This window comes from Tinamus guttatus, unplaced genomic scaffold (assembly GCF_059628265.1).
Source record: "Tinamus guttatus ecotype Peru unplaced genomic scaffold, ASM5962826v1 Tinamus_guttatus_pri_ptg000008l, whole genome shotgun sequence".
In the NCBI taxonomy this organism is placed as follows: Eukaryota; Metazoa; Chordata; class Aves; order Tinamiformes; family Tinamidae; genus Tinamus; species Tinamus guttatus.
The window spans coordinates 3,510,028-3,537,721 of record NW_028288542.1 but is presented as its reverse complement, the minus strand read 5'-3'; the positions used below and the strand labels follow the sequence as shown (position 1 = coordinate 3,537,721).

Genomic DNA, 27,694 nt, shown 5'->3' with positions numbered 1-27,694 from the left:
AGCTTTCAGAGATGCTGATCGCTTAAAAAGATATATAACTTAGAGCATCAGGCAGCTTTTGCAGTGGTGTTTATTGTCTCAAAAATTTTCACAAATGTAATGCAATTTTGTGCAGTTTCACAGAGGCATCTATACAGTTTTATTAAAGAAGCATTCATTGCTTTGATCTCTTCCGAAGAAGAGCTACGCATTTGCAGACCAGAATATTCTGCCGACGAGGAGTGTTTTCTCTTGGCAGGATTCCAAACATCAAAATGTAGGCTTTTGTAGCTGCGGTGAGTAATCTGTCAGCAGGGAAACCATGACAGCCTAGAAGAGGGAAAAAAGAAAAAAAAATCCAATCACATTGGAAACAGATTCTCTCTAAAAATAAATAAGGGAAAAATATTTTCTATATCGCAGAAGCCTTGTGTTGAAAATTATTGTCCTGACAAAAACTTCACACTTAGATTTATTTGCTAGAGTTTCTGATGATGAATCAGGAAAGACCTGAAAAATCTTTTAGGGTATTCTGTTTAGTAACTGATAAGTTTTCCCAGTCCAGCCAAAATATGTTAATGGTCCATACAGGGGAAATTCAGACAAAGCATATTTAGACCAAACACTAAGGTCCTTTTTGTGGGTCACACTGTGTCCTCAGCTACTCCTAGTAGTTGTTGCAGGTACCCAAACCTCCAGCTCTTCATACCTCTGGCTTTTGGAGGTTTCCGCAGAAGCTCCATTAGCATCACAGACAGTCATATCCGAGTAAGGACTTTGTTATCCTAGTTTAGTTGCCCTTTTTTGAGTGGAGTAAAACCTGGAAAATCCTAGCAGAGGTTCATGGTTTGTCATGTTCCTCTTCTGCCCCCTTCCAATACTTCATATACACTTCCATAAGCCTTGGGTATGGCAGAGAGCAATGGAAATGCCAGCTAAGTAAAATACAGGGTTGAAGTAGCTGCTTTGGTCTCCTCCCCACGTTTGTGTACACAACAGACCCCTGCGCTTTGCTTTGTTTTGCTGGGGCACTCCTTGATTCACATTGTTGTTACTTGGAGCAAGGTCGGGCTGCAAATTGGCATTTTGGCCCAGAACTGCATTTACAAAGGGCCTTGCAGGGGGTTGTGGTCCTGCTGCCTCCCTTCGCTCTCCTTTGAGCGCTGTTTGGGGTGACAGGCGGCCGTGGGCACGTGGTGGGGCCCCGACACACGGCCGTCAGCCCCACTGCTCCCCGTGCCCCGCTCGGAGCTACAGCGCAGCAAACGATCCATGTTTCACTTGGCTGGCTGGGCTGAAAACATTCAAAACTAACATGGAAACAAGACCCATACGGTCTTCTTTTTAGCTTGATAAAATCAAACTCTAACACCATATTTCCCCCCCCCCCCAAAAAAATGTACAGCTTGAATCCAAAATAAAGGTTTTGTGTCCTCTAAAAAAACATCGAGGCATTTAGTAACATTTCAGAAAGAAATTCAGTAATGTGAGCACTTTTCAGAAATTTAAGGCCAAAAATATGTAATGAATTTAACACAAATGTGTTAAAAAACTCTGATTAAGTCCAAAAGATGAATTTCTGGCAAATATAATAGCCACAAAATCAAATGCAGAGTTCTTCTGAGAACTCTTTCTTTTTTTTTTCATTGCTTTGAAAGTTTTCATTAGCTTTTGTCAACATGATGGTTCTAAAGCCAACAACAAATAACAGGTTACTGAGATCTGAGAGTAATTTTCTGAAATCCTAGAAATATTGAGAGGGGAGTTATGGTTTATATTAAATGCCAAATGTGCTCTTGTGGTTCCCATGGAACACACAGGGTTACCCAGGCCATAACTGAGGGTCCTTATGTTTCAGAGGCCTTGAAAGATTTCCTCTGGCAGTCCTTTCTCAGAGAAAGTTCCCACTCAGGAGCTTTTTCTCAGCGGCAGCATTTCTTGAGAGAAAAGTACAGTATCTCTAGCACTGTCTGCTTTAAGGGAAACTGTAGTCGACAAGCCTACTCTTGCATTTAGCAAGCTTTAAAATGGAGGAACCAAGTCAATCATTACAATGAAAGTTACTATTTATAGATTTCATTAGGTGATAAAAACTGGGTCAAGCAGCAGCAGATTATCATCAAAATAGGTTACATTTGTGGCCAAAAACATCTGTGCTACACATATAGTCAAAACTATATATGCTGCTGGATTGGATGCACTTGAAATATATGTATTAATACTTAGGGTTTATTGAGGAAGCAGGTTCATACCAAGCCTGTTGTGAAAGGCTGAACAAAGCCTGACCCTAACCTCTAGGTTTTATTTTCATTTCTTACCATAACTGTCCATTTTCTGTTTTCGGCCTCCTGGAAAACCAGTGACTGTGGAGAATAAAATACTTCATCATCAACTTCTTCTGGTTTTCTGGGTAAACAGTGTAAAAATGCCCAGTTGGAAGCAGCAAATTTTGCAGTCTGTATATCAAAAAGCATATAAAAATATAGGAACACGCTAGGGCATTAATGAAAACTGTAAGTGGTAAAAATGCTAACAAATGTTATATTAGTTCCTGCTCTAGTGACTTTGATGATGAATTCAGAGAAATTCCAGTGACATCAAAAGAACTGTCCATGTGTGAGTAAGATGGGAATAGCCCCACTCAAGTCAGTAAGAGTTCAGTGCTGACTTCCCAAAAACCTAATTTCATTCCAACTTATTTGGCTTTAGTAGGGCAGTTAAACACTAGTAGCTTAGTGGATCAATATATTGGAATGCCATACAGTAATGTAACACTATGGATAACTGCAACAAGAGCTTATTAAAATATGATTTAAAAGGCTATAATCAGAGTTTTTTGATATTGTCACTCATCATATATCGATCTCATATCTGAACAATGATTTAAAGCACTTTAAGCCAGTTCAGATACATACCTGTTAACAGTACTTTGTGAACTTATATTAAAATTCTGTCAATTAAAACAGTAAATCTATTAGCAAAGAAGATGTCCTTTTTATGTTCAACAACAAATATTTTATGACTTACTATTTTCTCTGTTTTTTTTTTTCAGGTAAGTATTTTAGCTATATGATTTTTAAAGACACATCTATTTAATGCTTCATCCATTGATAGATGTACACAAAACTGCCCCAAATTCTGTCCAGGCTGTGGACTTTTAAACTTAACCTGTGAGCTGCTCATTAAAAATAAAACATAAGCCATCTTCTCTGGTGACAAAGAGAGGTTAGAACTTTTTAGGTCGCATTTAAAGTTTTTTATGTCATCAAGAAGTAAAGGGTTGGTTCCCTTGCACTGCTCATGTTTTGGAGTTAGGTGTCATTGGGAAGCTCTGAGAGGTGCCAAACCATGGGAAGAGCAGGAGCACAACTCAGCCTCAGTGTCTTTGTGAGTTTTTCAAGCTGAGGTTTGCACATGAGGTTTGCATGCGGTTAGTCAGTGGCCTCACTGCAGGAAGTACCAAACCCTTGGTTTGCTGGTGTTGATTTTCACAAATATGATTTACAAAAACATCAACAAAAGAATAAATCTGAGCGTTTACCTGCATTGTAATCTGATAACCTTGAAATGCCTTTAGTCTTTCTTTCTTTTCCTCTTCTTGTCCCATGCTTATCCATGTATCTGTAGCTAACACATTGGCACCACTTGCAGCTTCCAAAGGATCTCTTGTGAGAAGTAACTTGGTACCATACTAATGTGAATAAGATAAGGAAGATCAGGAAAGTAAGGAAATTTAACTTCATTTATAGCATAAAATAAACTCTATTCTAGCGGTTGTATTAGGTTATAACTTAGGTTCATACCTCTTGGGAGTACTGTTCAGCTATTTTAGTTATTCTGAAGTCTGGTTCAAAGCCCTGCCAAAAGAGAAGATATGTAACATTACAGAACATATTTGCTTGTTTTGTTTTAAACTGATTCTTTGTTTTACATTTCATATATTATATTACAATGCAGCATTCTAAAAAGATTAATATAAAACACTTCCACCAGTGCAGTGATTTTTACATTTTTCTTTGGTGACAAGTTTGGGGATGTTTCAGTGCTTTCTCAAATGGACTTTTCTTCCCCCACAGAGCCAGCAGTCATGAGGGCCCCTTAGCCCTTCTGAAGCTGGATCATTATAGTTACTCCTGTTTTGCATCAAAATAACTGATCAAGATTCTGAACCTCTGTTCTTAAATAACGCTAACTCTCAGTATGCATGCAGCACCCTAGCCAAGGCCCTTGGGAAGGATCCAAGTGGCTGACACGGGAATTGGCAAAGGTTGATCTCCCTTCTCCATGCACCAGCTTTCTTACTTTCGGAGTTGCAATACGGAGATGCATTCCCAGCTTTGCAGCACTCATCATGATGGAGTTGAGGACGTTGTTGCCATCCCCGATCCAGGTCACTGTGAGCCCGTTTAGGCCACCGTAGTGCTCCTGCCAACCAAATCACACAGAGCCGGGTTGCAGTGGAGGGAAGCAGAGCAGGCTGAGGTCAAAGGCAGAACACAAGATGGATCAGGCCGGTGTGACCCAGGGAAGGCTGCCTCCCTCCAGAGTCCCATGGCACTAGCTGAACTTGCGGCAGCTACAAGACAGTCAGCAAGGCAATGGCCCTGTGTCTTGCCTTGTATGCAGACCTGAGTGTTGGAGCTTTCTCTGGTGAGGAACATGTTGACCCATACACGAGACAGGGAGGTCCAGGGTGCCCAATGCACTAGTGGTTTCAACACTGGAGCTGCAGCTGTCTACTGGTGCTCTTAGATGTCAGTGAATGGCAGGAATTGTTAACTCAATTCTAGTGACCAAGGTCCTCCCAGCCTTGCCCAAAACTATCTAACGATCCCTATTCAGTTTTTCTCTAATTTCTTGCCTCCACATTATGTTCTTTTCTACAAAATGGCCATGCCCTTAAACTACATTTTAACCAGTACTTCAAAAGCAGCTATGCCACTCATGGCTAGTTCCACTGACTCACAGAACTGAGTTTGGAAGCAACCTCTGGAGAGGATCTAGTCTACCCACTCTGCACAAGCAGGGTCACCTATAGTGAGGTGCGTGTTCAATATCTCCAGAGAAGGAGACTCCACAACCTCTCTGGGCAGCCTGTTCCAGGACTCTGTCACCCTCACGGTAAAGAAACTTTTCCTGACGTTCAGGCAGAACTTCCTGTGTTTCAGTTTGTGGCCCTTGCCCCTGGTCCTATCGCTCACCACCACTGAAAAAGTCTGGCCCCATCCTCTTGACACTCTCCCTTAAGGTATTTCTACACACTGATAAGATCCCCTCTTAGTCTTCTGTAGGCTGCATAATCCCAGCTCTCTGAACCTTTCCTCATATGAGAGATGTTTGAGTCCCCTAATCATCTTCATAGCCCCATTCTGGACTCTCTCCGGTTTTTCCATATCCCTCTTGTACTGGGGTGCCCAGAACTGCACACAATACTCCAGATGTGGCCTCACCAGGGCTGAGTAGAGGGGGATCACCATGGAGCATCATCTCCCTCGACCTGCTGGGTGACACTCCTCCTAATGCTCCCCCAGGTACCATTGGCTTTCTTGGCCATGAGGGCACATTGCTGCCTCATGGTCAGTTTGTCCACCAGGATTCCCAGGTCCTTCTCTGCAGAGCTGCACTCCAGCAGGTCACCCCCAGCCTGTCCTGGTGCCTGGGTTTCGCCTCAGGAGCAGGACCCTATGCTTGCCCCTGTTGAACCTCATGAGGTTCCTCTCTGCCCATATTTCCAGCCTGTCCAGCACCCTCTGAATGGCAGCCCAGCCCTCTAGGGTTATTGGCCACCCTCCCTGTTTTGTATCAGCAGCAAATTTGCTGAGGGTGGCTCTGTCCCCTCATCCAGGTCACTGATGAATAAATCGAACAGGATTGGACCCAAAACTGATCCCTGGGGGACAGGCCTCCAGCTAGACTCTGCACCACTGATGATAACCCTTTGAGCTCCCACTGTCCACTGTCCATTCATCTATCCATCATTTCCTGAGCTTGCCTATGAGGATATTATGGGAGACAGCATTGAAAACCTTGCTCCATGATCTCCACTGTCTCCATCATCTGCCTTCAGTTACATAACCAAGGAAGGAAGTGATTGTTAAGATTACTAAGATTATTAAGCAGATATTACCCTCACTTGAAGCAGTGTTACAGTACCAACTGTATCTTTACCTGATTGCACATTGCACATGTGCAGTTACCCTGGCTTTCAGCCAGTGGCAGGCAAGGCCTAAGGAGGAGCAAGAGCATCATGAGGTGTGCATTTCCAGACTAGAACAATTTGAGGCCCTTCAAAGAGGCTTGTTTTAAATATGCATATTTGCATGCACTTAAGTTGATACCAGAAAATATGTAAAGACATAACCAAATACTTCTACATGCCTGCTCTCCATCTTATGACTTTAAAGACATGATGGAGAGCCTTCTGTTCTCGGGGCACCACTTCAAAGCTGGGCCACACTGCCATGGCACTGTAGGAACGGGAAGCCAGACAGTGCCCCGGCACAGTGTGTGACATGATTCAGAGCTTGTCAGAGAGCATCAGCCTCCCTGCTGTAGAGCTGTACTACCTGGCAGCCTTGTAGTCAGTCTCAGTGAAGATGCCAAAAGACTGAGCAGGAAAGGGGCTACAATGACCCCCTCCCCTCCTGGCAGCTGCTTCTCCTGAGCAAATATTTGTGGAGCTGCTTCAGAAGAAACCTAGTGTCATTTCTGCCAGTGACCACAATTTTGAGTCAAAAATAGTAGCATTTGGAACATTTGATGACATTAAAATGCAGTTGCAATCTAAACCTCATAGACTCTTAGGCTGCCTATAGTTTAAGTGCAGTCATGCTTGTGCCTGATTTCAGACTAACTAGCTTCCCAGGCTTTGGTAGCAAGCCACCCCTTGTCACTTCTTGTAGGTTCCTTGGTATTCTCTCCCTGGTAAACTATCGATCATTTTAGCAACGACACTCATAGGAGAAGGTCAAAATTAAGGCATTGAAGAGGTCATTTCCTGCGAGGGGCTAGTGATAGCTCAGGCAGGATCCCACAACCAGGAGCAAATCAGACGATCCTGTCTTCATTTGATCTCACTGTTTAAAAATAGGCAGCCCAGCATGTGGTGTTCAAAGCTGGCTGGCTGACTGACTAGTGAGTCACAGATACACAGCTATGTTAAATAACTTCCACCTTATTACCAGCTGCTACTCTGCATTAAAAGAAGCACAACATCTTAACTATTTTTGTGTCTTTCCTCAAGCTGGTCCAGATCAGGTTTGAAGAAGTGGAGATGGCCACACAGTAACCCACATAATCTGGACTGTAACTTGCAAAGCCAGGTCTGCCATGACTGCTGCATAGAGGGTACATAGTTGAGCAGATCTTAACGAAGATATTTCACTGATAGAAGAAGCCCTAGCTCAGTGTGTGCCAGATAACTCCAACGTCTTCATTTAAAGCCAGTGCACTGTGACTATGACTGTAGTACATATTATCAGACCTAGAATCATGGAATCACAGAATCATTTTGGTTGGAAAGGACCTTCAAGAGACTCTCAGCCTCCAAGAATGACTGTGAGAACGATGAGCTGATTGTGTTGCTCAGAACCAGGTTGCTCTGGGACGACATAAAAACCACAGTGAGAGAGACATATATTTTCTTTCTCTGCTTTATGGTGTATGCTTATACAACTACACAGAGAAAATCCTGTGAAAAGTGGTTTGCCACAATGGTAGCAACCTAGCCTCAGCCAGAATCTTTACAATACGCCCAGATTGTCCCTTGCATCCCTGCCCATTTTTTCCAAATCCTATCATAGTGAGGCAGACATTTTAATTGCTTAGGTCTTCCGCAGGTTAATATACCTTTGTATTTGGGATGTGACTTCAATATATTTTTTCTACTTCCAGTAAAACCTCACACACACACAAATAATGTAGAAAATTAAAAGCCCTTCTACCTCCCCAACGCCTCTTTGGCAAACTGGTGACTGCTTCTATAGTGCTTTTGCTATTCACATGAAAAAATCCTGCAAAATGATTAATGCTGATTTAACAATCTACTTAATCATGCTCATGCTTATTTTACTGTGTCATTCTATTCTTACCCATGATTTAGCATTGTTGTATGCTTGGAGAAGATCAGTTTCATTAATTAAGAAGTTTCCTGTCTGACTCTGTGTTTGGATTTATTTCTAGCTAGCCTGAAACCCTGACAGTAGTGTAGGTTGCTTCAGAAATGTTTGAGAGCATCACTCATAACAGCCTCAATTACAAAAAGCTTTTGAATAATGAATTGATAATTTATCAAACCTAAAATTGGAGAGCAAGGGACCAGCCAAAGCTGTAGCACTTTAGGAGGCAGCGCAACCCAGCAGATAAGAAATTGGGCAACCTGGCATCTACAGGCTCTCAACCTGAGCTGAGGAGAGATGCTGTGCCAGTCATCTTACCTATTCCTAGCTCTGTGTTTGTCATGGTTATTGAGGCAGGATATTCCAGAGGATTGGTGTGGATCTTTCTTGGGATTTCTAATTGTTAGAATAATGACAATGATAATGGTGGTGAATTTGGGAATGACAAAATTTGAACTCTTTGGCTTATAGAATGAAGACATAGAAGATGAGAAAGAACACACGGCAGCTCTCTTTAAACTGTGTAACACTGTAATTCGTTATGTTATTTAAAAAGAAGCCACCTATTTACCTTAAAAAGCAGCAAAGAATACTGACAAGCTAGAAGAATCTATGTAACTTTCTATATAATGTTTGGAAATGAGACAACCCAAATCAGAAAAATAATAGTGCAAAATAAAAACAAAACTTACAAGGGGGGGTACTTGAATTACAAAATATTTATTATGATTAATGCTGACACGAAGCTGTTCAGTAAGGATAGAGATGGACAAGCAGATTAAAAAATCTCTTAGTTGTACTTTCGAGAGCCCAAAATAGCCAATTTCATGTTGGTGATGCTAGGTAGGCAAAGAAAGCACAACAGTTATAACCTACCAGCAGAATTATATTATATAATTATAACCTAACAGCAGAATCCAGAATCTCCCTGACAAAATCTTTGCTATTACACCAACCACTTTTGCAAAAAGCAAGTCCACTTCAGAGCAGCGACCCATGGAGCTGGCAGCATACGGATCGGCTCTGAAGACCAGTCAGGCCATCTTGCAGTCAGCCATGGTCAGCTGCGAGATAGCTGATTTGGCCGGGACACTAATACCCATGGAATCGGCGTCAGCACAGGCTTTGTGCAACGCTGCCCCTCGGCCCAGCCTTGGGGAGCAGCACCAACGAGCAGCAGCCTCCCCTCAGCCATGGAGAGGCGCCCTCGGCGTGAGGAAGGGGCTGCCACCGGCCTCCAGCACAGGCAGCAAAGCAGAATGGCACAGCAACATGCACGGACACGTAGTCTCGGAAAGCCAAATCCTCAGACTCTCAAACTGAGGTGGCAAAGGGCTTGCCATCATTTCTAGTGGGTTGTAACTCATCTCAAGAGCAAACTCAGCTCACAAAAGCTTTTAAGAAAGAAGGTCTCAGGTATGCCAAGAAGAACGTACCTCTTGGCACTACATGTGTCACTGCAGAGGACATCATTGAGACCGAGCACAGGCAAGGGGGAAACCAGCTTAGCTAGCTGGTGTGCGCGGGCTCCAGGCTGCTCAGGAAGAAGCCACAGCGCAAGAGGATGTTAAATCTGAAGAATCTCATCCTCATTTTCATGACACGAGCACAGTTTATGATCTGACAGGAATATCCTGAATACAAAATGAGAAAAAGGCAGCCCTTAAAAATATACTAGCTGCATTGTTTGGGAATGCTCCTGTAACAGAATTTACTAAAGCAACAACAACAAAACCCACTAAAATATGCCTGTCAAAGGGTAATGAGAAGCCATGGTGCATCAATCCAAAAATATTCCCACAAAATGAATGGAAACTAGGCAGTTACAGATGAAAGACGAAGTGCGTGGAGAGGATTCAAAAAGGCAAATGACAAAATTAACAGGATTTAGAAAATGGAAGAGCAAAAACATGCTAAAGAGGGTCAAAGAGCACTTAGAGATCCACTGGCAAACACAGAAATCTTAGAAATAGAAGAGAAAATAAAAGTACATTTTGTGTATGCACTGAAAGCAAGGAGGGACAGATTCAAGCAGAAAAATATTTACAGAGATATGGAAGAAATATTTGCTCAAGTCAAATAAAACAGCTGCATAAATTCTCTAGTTTATATGCAATACAAGGCAACGTGTGTCATTATCGTATTTTATATGTATGTCATGTATATCAAGTACATTTCCTTTGCACTGCAGGAAAGCAGCCCAAATCCTATACATAAACTTTTACCTTATTTGAAGAATCAGTGGTACTATCCAACATCCCTGTATTAACCTTCTTACAGGCAGTGATCAGATAAGATATGTTTTCACCCTAGAAAATCCCATCCCATTTTTTTTTAAGTCTGTTGCAAAGCTTTCACTGGCTCTGGTTGAGCCAGCATCTCATATTTATCTTTCCACATTTATCTTACCACCATGCATTGCTTGAATTGTGGCCTAATTCTGAGGAAGCACTTAATTTTATGCTTAACTTCAGTCCCACTACAGCAGATAGGACTAGCTAATTGTTTTAAATTAAGCAGGTCCTTAATGATGTTGCTTGATGAAGATCTCTCTAAATAATATATCATGTAATTACCAATTTAAAAAAAATAGGAATAAATGCTTTTGAACTTGACTTTCCAAATAGTTACTGAGATCAAGATTTAGCAAAACAAACAAACAAACAAACAAACAAAAAAACAGAAAAATACCTTAAACAAGGGGTTTAATAGTTACCTGAAGAGTAAGGTAATCAGCCAGAATCTGGAGAGGATGGTGTGAGTCAGACAAGCCATTGATTATGGGGACTGTGGCTTCTTTCGTCATTAGGTCCAGATCAGCATGCTTATAAACTCGAGCCAGGATTGCATTTGCCATGCTGGACAGCACCCTAGAGGATGGCCGAAAATACTGGAGTTGAAAATCATAAACATATGTCCGTTGCAGTCTTCAATGTGCAACACATAAATATTAACAAGAAGTGATAATGAATTGATTTTTCCAGCTAACTGAATAATTCATGCTGCCTACATAACACACTTAAATGCAGACATTTAACAACTGCTAATAGGTAAGTAGCTTTAGTTATTAGCAAACCATACTAAATAAATGAACACAACTCGTATTCAATGCTTTTTCTCTTTAGTTTTTGATTGTAGCATTTTGTAGTTTTGTTTTGATTTAGCATTTATAAATGTTAACTGAAACAAAATAAAGAAGTAGCTTGACAATGTAATATTTGAATATTAGATATTTAAATATTTGGTGGAAGCGGTTAGATGAAACATTTCTTCAGTCTTACAGCAAAGAACAAATGTAGCATTGACAGAACATTTTAGTTTGCATGTTACCTGACCCATGTAAGGATTAGGACTAAAAAATCTGTATCAAATTAGCACAATTCTTTAGTGATCTCAATGGAAACGAAAACAGAAGGCCAACAACACCAGCCCTTTCTTTCTCCTATCTACATAAATTGTATCACCATTCAAACATCAAAGTTTGAAACTTGGTACATAGGTAAGGGCATGTAGGAATCATTTAGTCTTACTTTGTTTGCCAAAGGGTGAAAGATTCAGAGATTAGCATAGTGCATTAGCATAACATACTCAGTATGTTTTGAATTTTTGATAAATTAAACATAAATTGTGGCTTAGCTCAGCATTTCTGTTACAATCAGGTTCTGAAGCATGACTTTATAGTAGTATTTTGTATGTTTTAATATTATCTCTTATTGGACCTTAAAACAAAACAAGGGGACTGAAGAGTGAAAAACTCCTGCAATATCCATCTTTCTGAATAGCCACAAGATTTTCTGATATCTCCTCATGTGGAAATATGGGTGCAATTGGTCTTTGGTCTTTACCAGACTATGGTCTTTACCCAGAGAAACCTCCTGATGAAATCAGTAAAAAATTTTTTTTTCTGTTGGTGTCAAACATTCTGCACATGTGCAAAACTCCTATAAAACATTAGAAAATTCCCTGTGCAACGCTCTCCGAAGAAAAAGATATATGGAAGTGAAAAGGAAGAGCTGAACAGGGTATTACCTGGTAAATAAGGTATTGGAATAGTTGTTACTTGTGCCATTAATTCTTCCTACCTCACAAGTTTATGTTTGCTTGTTTGTTTGATCTGCCTTGAATCATGTGACTATGGACAACCTGCTTTGATTTGAACAAGTCATCAACGATGGGACTCATGATCCCTCTCGCTGGCCACTTAGTAGGACATCAAATTGGACGTAACTATTCCCTCTATTGCCAAGAAAGAGAAGAAGCTACATTGGGAAATTGCCCATTAGGCAGCTTTTTAGGACATTAGGTCTGTCGATCCCTACCCCATACAGCTGGTAAAGAATTTAGAAAGTTGTTTCCTTTCTAGTATATCCCAGAGCAAGTAGTGATCATTGATGTACTTCCTTCCTTATTCTGTTGATAGTAGACACTAGAATTTCTGCACACTTAGTGCAAGACATCAGGCAGCCCTTCTGTCAGCATTTCTAGATGTCATATTACAGGGGAAACCCAGTCTGAACCTGGGCTTACCCTTCATGAAATCAAAACCAAGCTGAGCTCGGCCAAAAAGCTAGACCTCACCTGATGGTCTGCTGTAACCAAATGAGCTTGAAGAAAATGGTGTAAGGCTGGGATTGCTTAAAGAAAAAAAAAAAAAAAGACCTAGCTAAAGAAGAGTCTTTAATGAAAATGAAGTTTTCAGAAGTGAGGGACAGTAAGCACAGGCTCATCAGGTGACTGATATTACCAGTTTCCTTATGTTTGAGGGAGTGAGCAAGGCTTTTGTGTTATCGCTGACCACGAGTTTTGTTTGTTTTGTTTGTTTTGTTTTGTTTCTTTCTCCATAATTAAGCACAAATAAAAGCATTCTCTTTTTGTTGTAGATCTCTGTATGTTAAAAATAGTATTGTAATTTTTGGGACACTTACATATGTTTAGGGTAAATTGTTACTATCCAAGATTTGGATGCCTTATTTTCTGTCTTGAAAGTATATATTACTCAAAGATTTAATTTTCTAACTAGACTTCTTATTTCATTGTTATTGATACTACTACGGGGACTTAGTGCAGACTTGTTCTCAGTAAATGGTGAAAAGGCTTAAAAAGATAAACCTCATTCCCCATAGATGAGAAGATTTGTCCCACAGCAATCTCAGTGAACTGTTAAAAGTCACTGAGCTACAGTGGTGCACAAATGAACTGCTTTACTCATTTTTCATGTCACATAATATATCAGACATGCTGAACAGCACTGAAGGGCTTAAAGCTCCTTAATGGGTGGTAAGTTTTGCTCTTGTGTCAGTGCAAATATAAATGTTTTGTGAAGCACGAAGAACTGTATTATGGCCAAGCAATAAGTCACTCAAAATACTTTCACAACAGAAATGTTTTCAACACTTACCTGCATTAATAAAAATCTGGGACCTTTACAGCCCTGTGTCCCCTTTGCTGTAAGTCTCAATCTTAAATGCTTCAAAAGCCTTTAGAGCCCCAGACACAAAGCTGCAAATAATTGAAATACCCTGTGGGTCTATACAGGCATTCTTTTATTTTTTTTTTTATTCTCATATTAACTGAATGAAGTTGGCATGTCATCCTTTATTCACAGGAAATGCCAAGGAATGAATTCTTAGCTTGTTCTTTTGGATAAACAGTTCAGTCTTAATTATGCAAAGTCAATAGTAATTCTGCTAATGAGAGCAGGACTAAAGCAGATGTGGGGGGCTCTGTAAGAACTTGGGAAAGCCAACAGTGCTCCCACCACTGTAGCAGCTGAGTGCCATGACTCAGCAGAGATGTAAAACCCCCCAGGTTTCGGTCATAAATAGGGGCAGGGTCTGGAAGAACAAGAGGAGAGGGAAACTGAAAAGGGAGGCTGGTGTTGTGAGATTTTTCTCCAGAGAATGGAGGACTCCTCTGAGGATTTGCTTGCTTCTGCCTTTTGCTACAGGTCCTACTGCATTGCACCAGCTCCTGTGCCTATCTCAATCCCAACCCATGAGTAGCCTCAGCTCCTTTGGCAGCGCCCAGTGCCAGTGGCTGGGGCTGCCCACGCTGCCCTGCTCCCTCGCAGGGCTGTGAGATGGGGCAGGCCCTCCCCTGCCAGGATTCACTGGCCCCATGGTGCCCCATCACACTGCCCTGCAGTCTCTCACCATGTGTCCTTCCCTTCACATGCACAGATGCCACAGTGAAATTTCATGCTGCTTCTGGTAAATCCCACCTTCCCTTGGCTTCACAACTTACCTTCGACCACTCTGCAATTCTTCTACATCATTTCATTTTGGAACTTGAAGTAACTCCTTCCCAATGGGGACACTGCATTTCTTCTTCATTTCCTACTGCCCTGATGTGTCCAGTCCCTTCTCAAGGTACAAATACCTGATTCACACCTTTCCACCCTGGCACACGAGCATTCCTGCCCATCATGCAGGTCCCATCTCCTAGCATGGTCTCCCATCTCCTCACTGTGGCTACCCACAGGAAGACACCTGGAGATTAATACCTATTTTCATCAATGTTTGGCATTTACCTCTAAGATGACACAGTAAGCTACATGTTTGACTTGGAAAAATCCTTCATCACTTGTGTCAATAGAGCTATAGCAAGTAAGCTATGGCACTGGGAACAGGCTGCTAGCTACCCATCCCTGCATGCACAAGGGGGTAGCCATGAACAAGGTTTTCCAGAGGTGCTGGTAAGAGAAGGAAAAGTTAACCTAGCAGTACTGACAGAGGGTATTGCAGTGTAGAAGGACACAAGGAATTGGGAACCTGCTGCAAATTTTTGGCCCAGTTTTGTATTGGTGAGAGAAAGACACCACAATGGCTTTCAGTGCCACCCTACACAGGCTAAGGCTCCCCCAGCAGCGGGCATGTCTGGGATGAATAAAGCCTCTGGTTTTGATTTCCAGTCAGTTGTACTTTTAGCTCCGTCAGAAGTCAGAAGGCAGAACAATATTAGAATGTTCTAATCTTGTTTATGTGATATCACTACTGGAGCTATATAACTGAAATTTGTAAAACACTTCTGTTTGTGCGAGTTTTCATCCTCATTGGATCTCCATAAACCCAGATTTGACAAATATATATCCTATTGTGAGATGTTTTGAAGAGCTAGAATGGATGGAATGACAGAGTTTTGAACTACAGATTCTGTGAGCTGACCTGCAAATATTTAAGAAATGTGGAGGGTGTCCTGAAATTTTGTGGAAAGAAAGGATTAACTTATAAAATTATACGATAACCATTTCAGCCTGATAGAATACTTCCTTATACATCTACCAATCAAGCAAACAACATCTTACCAACCTTGCTGTATCTGTGAGACTCTCATTAGTGCCCAGATGTATATCTTGTGATGTAAGGAAGCACGGATGTCCTCCAAGAAGAGAAAATCCTGCAATGAAGACAAATAAAAGAGAGGTTAACACCAGAACAACATACAACCAAGCTTCAATAACTCTCTCCCATAAAAGATATTTCCAGCAATAAACGTAAGGCTCAGCAGGGCATGCAAATGTTTCAGACTCTTGAAGTCAGACTTCACAAAACACAAAGGCATGCTAGAACAAAAACACCCAAATGATACCTTGCTAGAATCCCTGGGCATCAGTTCTGATCTCTTTTCAGAGGAACACTCATTCAGGCTGCAAGCCCACATTTTGTCAAAGGCATTACCATGGCTCCAGTTACGAACTAGATAATCCATTCATCATGCTGAATGAATCATGCATCATTTCTGCTGTATCAACTTAAAGATACTCAGCATCACAGAACTAGGAAGATCCTTCTCAGTTGATAGGTCTAGTTCCACATCATCAGAAGAAGCTACGGAAAAGGCCTGCAAGAATATTCATTCACCTCAAAAACCTTAGGGCTCCTCATGCCCTATAACAAAATTAAGAGCTTCAATGAAGTGCCTTAAAAATTACAGTGTGATAGAGAAGGACAGACCTCAGGTGCTGCGAGCATTCCCCTGTCCTACAACATGAGGGAATTTACAAACTAAGCCAAGGAACCGGATTAGGCTCAAAGAATGGAATCCATTCCTCCACAAGGAATCAAGACTTAAGCACTCTTTAAGAATATAAAACATTTCTGGGAACTTAGAAGAAGCTGGGATATTCATTTGGCAAAAGTAAAGATCTCCCTAAGGGCCAATCTCAGATTCTGTCCTGCCTCGGTTCCATGATACCACCACCAAAAAGTTGCTATAAGCAACCAACTGACCTAAACAGGGAGAAAAACAGCTTTGAGTCACTGTCATACAAGTCTCTGTGCTTTTGCCTCCCTGCCTTGAGTCTCCAGTATGATGGCCCCAGGGGTTTTGACTTAGGAACTGACACAAAGAGTTTAGCAGAGGTGTTGCACAGAACAAAAAGTCTTGTAATTGGGGAAGTACAAAGCAGAGGATTTGAACAGGGCTTTAGATAGCCCCCAGGGCACTTCCTGTGCATTGGTGAAGATTTTCCACATGAAAATAATTTCCTTCTAGTAGATAAATGGTCAGGAAAGTCTCTCCTTGTCTCTAATTTCCATGATGGAGGAAATCTGTGGAGAATCCTGATGTGGACAGATCAATCTTGTCAAAACAAGAAAATGAGGAGGAGTCAGTATCTACAGCAGCAATGATAAAAATCTGAAAGGTAACCCACATTATTTTTATTGCCATGAAGAGAAAAGCTGCATATAGCACTGAAGAGCTGAGGTCCCCCTTCTTTAGCAAAGCGTGGTCTCTTGGTGGTGCTAAGAAATTCTGGGCCCTTACACACACACACACACACACACAAAGTAAAACAAATAAAAAAGCTAAAGGCTGCTTGAGCTGGTGCTAGCCATTAGATGGCACTGCAAACATCGCTAGGACTGCAGTTTCAACAGGGTGTGAAGTTGATACCACAGCCACCACTCTTCAAAGATGACCGAACCAGGAATGAACAGTGAAACTCCTCAGAGAAGAAACCACGGAGCACAGGTGAGGCTCCAGGCTGGGCCAGATCCCGTCCTTCCTAATGCTCTTCCCGCTGCAGCGCAGCCACACGGGGCAGCCCTCGGGAGAGGCCCTCCCGTGCAGTGGTAGGGCTGCCGTGAGGCCTGCCACTACGGACTGAGGCAGATCCTAGACTGTAAAACCAAATGGGTAAAAATAACATCAGCAGGTCACTGCCTTTTGAATGCTCCAGTGACACTGTGCCAGACCCCTTCTAAAGGGCCAATTGCTCCCCTGTGGAGCTGGAGTATATTCATGTTATTCAGTGGGCCAGATTTTACTTTGCCATCATTAAGGGTTTCCCCAATTGACAATGATTAGAATGAAATGTTACTAAATCTGTTATTATTATTTATCCTTATAAAAACATACACTATAAATTTGCTGGTTGCACTGCCTTCTTGTCATGGTTTTGCAGAAGCCTTTTTGCATTAAGGCAGGAGGGTTTTTTTTTAAGTTTCCCCATACACTTTCACCTTCTCTCTGCAGCACAGACCCAAACACTGTGTTTGTGAGAATGTGCTTGTGAACCGTTGCCTGGACATTACAGCCCATCTATTCAAGACAGGTTTTTAAGTCAAGACCTCAAGGGTGAAAAGTCACTCATAGTAATCTCCCAGTTTTCTGCAGTTATTTTTCAAAGTCACATATATGGTTATATTAGTGATTTATATCTGCATGTTCTACACAAAACAACAGTTCTGCACTTCAGGCTTCTGAATGAATACACTTCAGTCAATTCTTGATATCCCAGGCTCCATGGACATGTCCTGCTTTCCTGTGAATGATGCCCAGGTAGGAAAACAGGAATCAGACTGTTTACCTAGAATTGACAGACATCAGGTAACCCAGTCAGAGCTACCACCTGGAGCCCATGTACACAGCAGAGCCCTATGGTGCTGGACTTTGTGCTCTTGAACCAGCCATCTGTGCAGGGTTTGAGAACATGTTTCCATCCAGAATTTTCCATCTGGAGACACAGGAGCTCTGTACTGTAGTTTTGGATATAGTTGCAGAAAAAGAGCCTGTGTTTTAATTAGCATGAAGAATACTAGTAGAAGCACTTCCTGAAGATACGCAAGCACGAACAAGTAACAAACAGGCTTCAGTGCTGTGATGAAGTGGAAGATCCGATCCTCCTCATTGCTGCAAAATGGTCATATTTAAAGCCAAATGATAACTAATTACCTATTTTTTTTGTTGCATCATCTGACTTACGTCTCAGGCTGTGGCACAGTCCCGAGCTGACTTATGGAACACTTCTACTAAGGACATAAGTTGTGGTAGTTATATGGTCATGTGGTGAGATGTTCATGCCAATCTTTCCCTGTAATGTTGGGTAAAGAGCCAAAGTGAATCCTCTAGTTCATAAAGCCATTACAAAGAGACAGAGGAGACATAAACACCCTTCTTCTCAAGCCCAGAGAAGGAGCCTTTTTTTTTTTTTTTTGAACATTGCAAGACATCTAGATTTGGATTTGCTAGTTTAGTTTTACTCAGTGCCAACAAAAACCTATAATCTACAAGTGGCTATCTCCCTAGACTGATAAATATGAACCCTCTAAACAGCAATTACAGGAACAGTTCTCAAGCAGAAGACCAAACCCTAACAATATTTTTTCAAAGTATCAGTCTAAGCAGCTAGTGAGATAACAGAGACCTCTTGCCCTCTTTGTGATGTAGCCAAGCTACATAATACTCCCCATTCTAACTAAATAACACATTCTTCCTTTCCTGCCAAGTACATTAGAATATGTGAAGTGATGCAGCTGTTATTGTGACTGTATGTAGCATACTTAGGACGTACATTTAATTTTCCCCTCGTGCCATTGTGACCTGGGAGTAATACCACTAAAGCCAGTGGCAGAACATCTCTATAAAGGCTGGGTGTCCAGCACACAATGCAAGAAGGTATACAGAGCTATTCTGCCTGTATTATTTCCTCTCCATTTCTACCTTGTGACATATTGCCTTTATTCAGCATCTGTGAAATGGATGGATTTATTTCTAATTTCCTCACCGAAAAGCAACTGCAGCTATGCATTTTAAGAGCAGAAGTGACAACCAGCGTATTTTACACAAAACCTATAACACAAACAGGGTATTCACCTTTATACCATGCCTGAGGATATTTATTTTATAAGTAATATATATGACTATGTGGAATATCTTTGTTTTAAAAAGTTACACAAGATGTTATATAGAATGGGTTTGAGATTCTGACCGCAAACAGATGACATATTTTCCAGTTTAATAGCACAGGTGACGCATTTTCTAATATAATAGTCGGTGATAGTAATAAATTTATCAGGCTCAGTGAAAATGGATTTATTTTGCCAATATGCTATGGAAGCTATTTGTAGTTTTGCCTTGAACTTGCAAAACAATTACTAGTCTTAAAAAAAATGTGAAGATAATATGAGTTTTAGAAATATTAATTGGGACAAAATTATATTTGTCAGAAGAGTAAGGCATTGAGAAATTGCACCACAGGAGTCAGAACATTATTTAGTACAGTTCCAACGCCATTAGAGTAACATAATTTAGAGACACAAAATGCTAACTGTTCTTTTTACGCTGCACTGCAAATTAATGTTTATTTAATTCAAATGTGTAGTTTAGAGGTGTAGGGACAACAAAACTCACAATGTTAATATATAGCAATCATCTACTAGACAATACACCGAGCAGACTGTGTAACTAATGCCTTCCAAAACTCTACTTATTTTTAATGAAATACATTGGTTTTCATCTAATAGTTCCTGAGCATTGCAAAGTTTATTCATATCAATCTGATCACCAGAGCTTTGTCCCACAAATGACCTTTTCCAAGATCTTGTAAGTACAGCTCTTGGGAAATGCTATTTGAGACTATTTGTGTATTTTATAAATAAACATTTCAATCTTCACTGGACATTAGAAAATTGGTGTGAAAATACCTCATTTAGCTAAAAGGAAGATGTATGACCCCACGTTTGCTTTAAATTAGAAATTCCAAGGGAGAACTTACGTAACTCAAAAAGCAGCTGAAATGTATAGAATTTCACTGGCCTGAAAAAAAGAATGAGTCTGCCTTCAAATAAAAGTTTTAGGCTTAAGGGACTTAAGACCAATTAACTGAAGGTGTGAAGTTAATGCACATATGTTAAACTGTATTAAAGTCCCTTGTGGGAAGCTCTTACTCAAAAATAAGTGGTGTTTTTTTCACTGGAACTTAATCTTTGGATGAATTTAGGTGCATTAATTCCCAGCCTTAAGATAATTCATTTGAACTTTCTTTAGCTGCTCCTTTCCATAAGCCTTCAAAAGTCAGGGCCTAAATAATGCTTCTGTCAAAATACACAAGCAAGAGGGATAAACATGTTCAGAGAATTCATGACTCCCTGCCCATGTACTAGGATGGCAGGCAATTATAAAGTGGCCTAAGAACTCCAGAGTTCAAAGGTGGGCTGGTTTCACAGGGAGAGAAGTCCAGATAAAAACCCACACGTAAGTCCTGCTTATCTGAAGAGAACAAATGCAGCATCAGCAAACTGCTGTGCCAGAGGACATGTCCACTGTGCCAGAGGACATGAAGGCAAAATCTGAATTTGTTGCAGATGATCTATTTCCATCTTCCTCCCATTATTTTTACATTCTGGCATTCTGTTTTATAGAAAAATGTGAATACTCAATGTATTTCCTGTTCCTTCCCTAAGGGATATTGGGTCAATTTAAACATGAGAAGGGCAAGGCTCTCCTTCCCCCAGTGACTAAAAAGGTGCCCCAAAAACAGACACCAACCCCTATTCACTCCTGGGGCATGAAGTTAGAATGGATAGTGACAAAATACAGGGACAATATTGCTAACACAAACACATGAATGATTTATTTCAGTGGTCCCCACTGACTTCAGAGCAACTACCTTGTCAATAAAGACGTGCTAGTGTTTCAGTGCTTGCAGGACTGTATCCTGAATAATGTTTTAGGGCCTGATCTTATTAGGCTAATACCCAGGAGTCTCCATCAAGTTATCTTCTCCTGTAGGTAATCATGTTAAGTTTCTTTTTTTCCCTAATCTACATCAAGGCATTACTGTGATTCCCAGTCTAAACACATACTCCGGAATGTGACAACGGTAATGCATAATACATTAGAAAGATATTTATTAGAGCTTGCTTAGGATTAAATTTGAGATGCTTACTAAAATGTGTGTTAGGAAAGTGTGTATCTTGCCAGTATGACTGGGAGCTTACATCAGAAACACTTCTGCCTTTTATTTTATTTCTAATCTATCTCATTTCGGAATGAACTTGGGGAATTTCAGTGATCAAAGGGATGTGCCTGTAATATTAATAGGCAGGGCAAAACACAATTAGCTACCATTCTTTTCCTATTTATGCTTTCCAACTTCAGACTTCTCCTGAGTAGAAGCTCCTAAATACAAAATCATGTAGTCTTTCTCAGTACATACCTGTTCACAGTACAGAGTTTCAAATAAATCTGACTGTTCATTTGACCTACCTGTTTCTGCAGATAATCTTGTTCTTGTGCTTCTCTTCTCAAAAATCATGGCCAAAGATTTTCCTTGCATCAAAGGCAAATACTGGAAAACAGAAATAGAAGGCAGTTCAGTTTTATAACCATTACATACTTTCCTGTGTGAAATGCTTCTTTCACTTTTTAATCCACCATCAGTATAATGATAAATTTCTTTACCATATTGTTTTTTCTTGTCCTTCAAATAAGTTATTAGCAATGGGGAAGGTTAGATAGAAAGAACTAATTTGGGACAAAAAGCAATTGCACTTGGGGGCTTGATTTGAACTGGCATTAAGGAGAATCCTTACACTAATTCTGTCTCCATACAGCACAGGGAACCATCTTTCTGTTCCTACCCCACTCGGTGCTGCATGCACACCACCTGTAGATGAATGGGGTTAGCCAGTAACAATTAGCTGTACAAAGCCAAGGAACCTTTTCATTAGCAAAATCCACTGAAGTATGTGAAGAAAACTCTGAACATTTTGCAGGAAGCTTCTTTGATTTGTGGTACATCATTTACAGTATTTAAGGTGTTAAGTGATGATGTTATGAACAAGCCAGACGAATTCTTGATTCCCAGTCTTTCATAACAGCTGTCATTTTCACCTTCGCAGTGACCTAAACGACAACTAAAGCATTTTACCTCTCCTTTATGCTTAATTCTTTGTTTCAAATCTGAGGCCATCCATAGCAAATACTTGAGTTCATCTGCTGTGTAATTCTGTAGAGTGAGGAGGTCACGGCCTTTCAGATGAACATTCATTTGTGCTGGTTGCCCACACCTGCATCAGAAGAGCAACAAAAGCATGCTTTTTGTCATTTGGCAAAAAATCCTACTCTTGCAAAAGCCAAAGAGCAAGTAGTCAAAATCTGTCTTGCTGCGACCCCCTCATTGGATCCAGATGGATAGACCTGATGGCCTGTGTTATTTAATTTGAATAACTTTTACTGTCACATGGAGACAACTTGCCACAATTTACTCTGATGATCACCACAGTAATAGCTTTTCAAACTGTATCAGAATCTGTGCATCAGATGTAGTTTCTTATGCCCTCTGATATGTGTATGACTTGACTGTCCTCTCTAATCAAATAAACCTAAATGCATAAAGCCATTCAGGGCTTTGTGAAATGACTTACAACTAGACTGTCAGGGCACATGGGGAACTGATCTTGGTGCTCTTTCTTCCCTTTGCACACTCTGGGGGTAGATAGGACACTTGCTGCATTCCACCCTCATGCTTATAAAAGATTGCATTTCTATAAATATGTGTGAAATCTCCTGGTTGTACATTATACTGGAGAATGAGGTAATCAAATTTAAAAATAGCAAAATAGCCACACGCTCTGGCCCTTTTCCTGTCACACAGAAGGCAGTCGGAGTGTGAGCAGTGTGTTTACTCGTGTGCGCGCAGTGCAGCCAGCCGGATCTCTGAATGTGAGAAGCTAGTTTTAGAATCAAGTGAAACTGCATGTTGATAATCCCAGAGATTCAGTGAGCTTAGATGACCTGTCTTGATGAAGCAGTGGAGAAGAGCCAGTATTTCCGCAGGCTTAAGTCTGGTGATGGCCAAGTGACAGTTCAGTCCCTTCTCTGTCAGTGTTTCTACAGCCCTTTTTAACCTAACACAGCTTGCAGGGTACTCTTGCTAAAGTTTGCATGGGTGCAAGGCAAACATACCTCTTTGATTAAAGGCGGCAATTTTGAACTAATGTGGTGAGTGAAAATCAAAGAAACACTGGGTGCAACTTTTTTTTATTTCCAAGCATCTCCTCCTCAGCTCATCTTTGAAGTCAGGCTCAGTTATAACACCTGCCAATTGTCAGTTCCATTGCCAGGAAAGCTCAAGAAAAAAAATAATATATATATATAAAAGATAATTTCCATTCATGCTTCAAGTCAGTTATGATGGAACAAAGCCTGGGTGGCAAGTACATAGGCCTGTAGTGGCTTCTAGAGATTTTAGCATTTCATTAGTTAAACCTGGGGGAGTAGACTCTTTTTTCCCACTGAATTTTGTTGATTAGGCTCAGACTGAAACTGAATGTAGAAGACTGCAGATCTAAAAGTTATGGTGCACATTAGCACTGTCCATTTGACATCCCAGCACAATTTGCATGACGTTTCAAAACAAGTGGGAGAATCTTTCCTTTACTTGGAAACATTTAAATGTATTTTCCATCTAGACACCTTAAAAGTGCTGTAGCTACACATTTTAGCACCACTGTTATGAAAGCTTTTTCCATAGTGAAAATGATGATGTTTAACTGAAGAAATATGGAGAAGGTTTGAAGAAGCAGCACATGCAACACAGATGCCCTGGAGATTAATATGCTTGGGAGTGAGTACATGTTGTCAATGAGAGAGCAATGAGCTCCAGAGGTTTTATGGAATACCACAGGATTCACCGTTAAGCTAAGCACAGAGCACTACAAAGATTCCCATCAAAGTGCATGATCAGAATCCAGCCTCTGCACACCCCCAAACCGCTGGAGGGCTGGAGCTGTCTGAAGCACTAAGCAGGCAAAGGAATGGATTTCTTGCTGTCAAAGTTCAGAGTAGTGTTGTGTATGTATTTTCTTACATGCCATCTCTGAAATTTGATTCCTAATTAAAGTACAGTCTAAATTGTATATATGACTTCAGTAATGAATATTGGTCAGTAACACTTAAAGTAATAATGTACATTTCCAAGCCATAAAGACTGACACCCTCATGACCTTTAATGAGATAATGTTACATATTTTGCTATAATTGTTAAATTTCTGTCTTCAAACAAAAGTAAACAACCTAGAAAAGTTAGAAAGCACCCATATGCCCCATTCCAAAAACCAAAGTGACAACAAAATACAGGGCTACGAAAATGATTCCCTGCACTTCTATGCCCACAAAGTGGCATATACCTGGCATTTGAAGAAAGGTTGGTCATTCATATGTGTGAGGCAGCTTCCACTCTAGAATGAAAAATAGCCTACCAAGACAAACCACTGAAATCAAGCCCTGAAAACTAAGGATTACAAGAGATTTGCTCTATTTTTAGTGTTCTGAATTCTGAAGAAAATTAATTTCATAATTGTGTGTTCTCATTTTTCATGCCCAGAACATTGGCTGCTCAGTCCAGTTTTGGGGAACGAAAAATGCTTACCTGTTCTGTTCTTGTCTATGCAATTGCTTGCTGCGTGGTCACTGTGCTGTCCTTTGGTGAACTGTTTCTAGTCTTCAGCTGTTCTTTGAATTTCTAATTACAGCCTATGATTACTTGAAGACAGATGAAAAGATTGTTTACGCTGAATCTCCCAAAGGGAAACTCCTGTTCATGACCTCTTGTTTTACTATTTAGCCTTACTGAGAGGTGTATTGAGAATCATCCATCTCTAACTTCTACTCTGGTATATAAAATAGCACTAAAATCAGTTACCGAGAGATGATTTGGAATCACTATTCCTAGATATTTTCAAGATTTGGTAAGCAAATCCATAGCTGACCTGATCTGCTGCTGTCCTGCTACAACCAGAAAGTTGTACTAGAAATCCTATTCATCATCACTAGAAATCCTATTCATCATCATTCATCATCATTCAACATTTCTGTGTTCCCATGATGATGATTCTGTTTTATTGCTATGACCTACAGAAATATGTTCCTCTCCCTATTGTCCACATCTTCTGAAACAGAGGCAGAAGTGGTCAAATAAATTCCAGAGAAGGGGCAGGAGATAACATACCAAAGTTAAAATGTAACAGGCAAAAGAGCAAGGTCAAACAGTTGGCTTATTTCCTTCTGAGCAGGGATAGCAACTACTCAGGATCGTTAGCACAGACTGCTAGATCTTGGGTTATCATGTGGTATCAACCTTCATGTGCTTAACTTGTTCACAGACAGTGATACTAGCTTATGCTAGCAATACGATATAAAATATAAAACCAGAACTCTAAAAATAACATCCAATTATTATATGGAGAGTCTAATAAATTAGCAGTTGTTTTCCACAATTGTTTTTCTGTCATCTCCACTAATCAGAGAAAGTTCCCACCAATTGTCAGCAGTGAGAACCCAAAATCTATAAAGAAAATATCACCCAGGCTTCAGGACTACTTTAAAATCATAGCAACTGAATCAGATAACTTGGAAAATATTTTTTTTCCAGTTGATGTAAATGTACAATTAAGCTTCAAGTCTTTAGTACTAACTTGACTCTTGAGATGTGACAAACATTAGAAATGGCTCACAGAAATGTTGTGATAGATACTTTCCTGAAGTCACAGGGAATGCCACTGAAGAAAGAATCCAAAGTCAGGTTTTCAGGTCTAAAAGTTTAGTTTTGAACTTCATATCACATACTGCTCTTCCTAGCTGCATCATGCACATATACAAATAAATGAATGCTGAAGTTGAGATTCACCTTTCAGCTTCAAGAAGGGCATCTTCTCCTCCATACTTGAATATTTGTCCAAGCACTTTAGAATTCCCTATCCCTTATTCAGATAGTTATTTATTATTTACAAGTACCTGCTGCAGTGTACACTGAACTCAAGAAGAAAACAGCACTTTTTCCCATGTGCTGCTAAACCCCATGGAAAGAATTAACAAGATTTTCACAGACATCAAAAGAAAAATCCTTCGATCTCACAGGGACTCAGAGCTTGCTGCCTCAGAAGGCAAACACCCTAGCAGAAGCCTTTATCTGAAATATTTACCTGTTCACAGAATTCAATTGCTTTCATCTCCAAGTTTCTGATTAAATGTCAGTGATTGCCAGAGAAATCTACGGGATAAGCTTACCAAAAATGTCGCCCCAGATGCCTGCTGCTCTTTGATAAAACTGCAATACTGAAGAAGTTCCTCAAATTAAAAAGCATTTTCCTTTTGTATTAGATTTCTCTTAGTCCTGCAAATAAAGTCAAGAGAAATGAAGTCCTAAGAGGGAGAGAATGAGCTGTGCTGCTGTGCAAGCAAGGTTAGTAGGAAGAACAGACAACCTTATCTTTTGGTTGAAAAATCCTACCTCGGATTTTTCCAGTCCAAGCTGGGCTTGGTGAGGGCTGAAACTGAATCTTTTACTTGGTCAAATTCTATAGATAAAGATTCTTCACAGGGTCCATTGCACAACTCACAGTTTGCATTTCTACGTGGGACCATAATACTTCATCTGTGTCAGTATCATTTCTTAGCAATTTCATGCTTCTTAAATACTTTACAGGAGCATAGCCAAGCAGAAAAAGGACAAGAGAAGACTGCAGAATGACTAAAATAAAAACAAGCAATGTTGCTGAGGTTTTGGGTTTTTTTTTTTTTGAATAAGCTTTAAATAGTGTTTTGGTTGCATTAAACCACAGTGAGGCCCAGTAAATTCAAGTATTATGACCTACAAAACCATTTGCTTTAAAATTCTCTTTACATTTAGCTATTTGCAGTTCCTAAATAATGATATGATTTTATTTAAAATTTTTATCTTCAGATATTTCTGTCAAGTAAAACTTTATGTTGCAGGTGCTATAGGTGCTTTTGAAATATGGCCTTGAGTACTTGAAAGTATTTAAAGTACTTATTTAATTCAGGGCAATGGCATGAGGCCAAAAAAATATATTTTCTCAGAGGCAGTGATGTGTTCATATTCTACGGAGAGGAAGCTAGCTAACTGTCAGATAGCTAACATCAGATAGCTAAACAATATATTAAAAAATTTAAGATTGGCTGCCCAAGAAGGAGAACCTGCATTGCAGAAGTCCCGCAGGATGGTGGTTGCATTTGTTCAGGCAACCCGAGGGCAAACTGAGGAGCTTAGGGAAAAAAAAAAAAAAAAAGGAGAGAAGATTGGAAAACACAGCAGCTGCAAGAGGATGTTGCACTGGGTTAAATAAATAAATAACAGAAAAGAGCATAAAGTGAGTGAAAGAGCCTGGCAACCAGGCACACGGGGGAAAGCCCGGGCATGAATTTCTTTCCCGGCTGCACCTTCCTCCCACATGCAGTTCCTGGCGCTCACTCCCCTCCGCCGAGGACTGCGCCCGAGCAGCGAGGGATGCCCAGGCGGGCAGGGGGGAGGCGCGGGCGGCGGCAGCCCTCAGCATCCTCCCTCCCGGAAC

General features: G+C 40.6%; 1 protein-coding gene across 2 annotated transcripts; it reads right to left on the bottom strand.

Annotated features, from left to right (window-relative positions):
* On the bottom strand, positions 1-26,467 carry OTC (ornithine transcarbamylase). Of its 2 annotated transcripts, none has more exons than XM_088521905.1 (10): positions 26,388-26,467; positions 22,252-22,393; positions 21,588-21,669; positions 15,404-15,491; positions 10,813-10,966; positions 4,282-4,404; positions 3,783-3,836; positions 3,521-3,670; positions 2,298-2,435; positions 1-309 (listed from the first exon to the last, which is right to left on the bottom strand). In XM_088521905.1, the coding sequence occupies exons 1-10, from the start codon at positions 26,465-26,467 to the stop codon at positions 250-252; spliced, it is 1,071 nt and encodes a 356-aa protein (XP_088378031.1). In that variant the 3' UTR covers positions 1-249. The 2 variants fall into 2 exon arrangements, with proteins under 2 accessions (XP_088378031.1, XP_088378037.1); XM_088521911.1 differs by having other exon boundaries at positions 22,252-22,390; positions 26,391-26,467.
* Between the last annotated feature and the right edge of the window lie 1,227 nt (positions 26,468-27,694).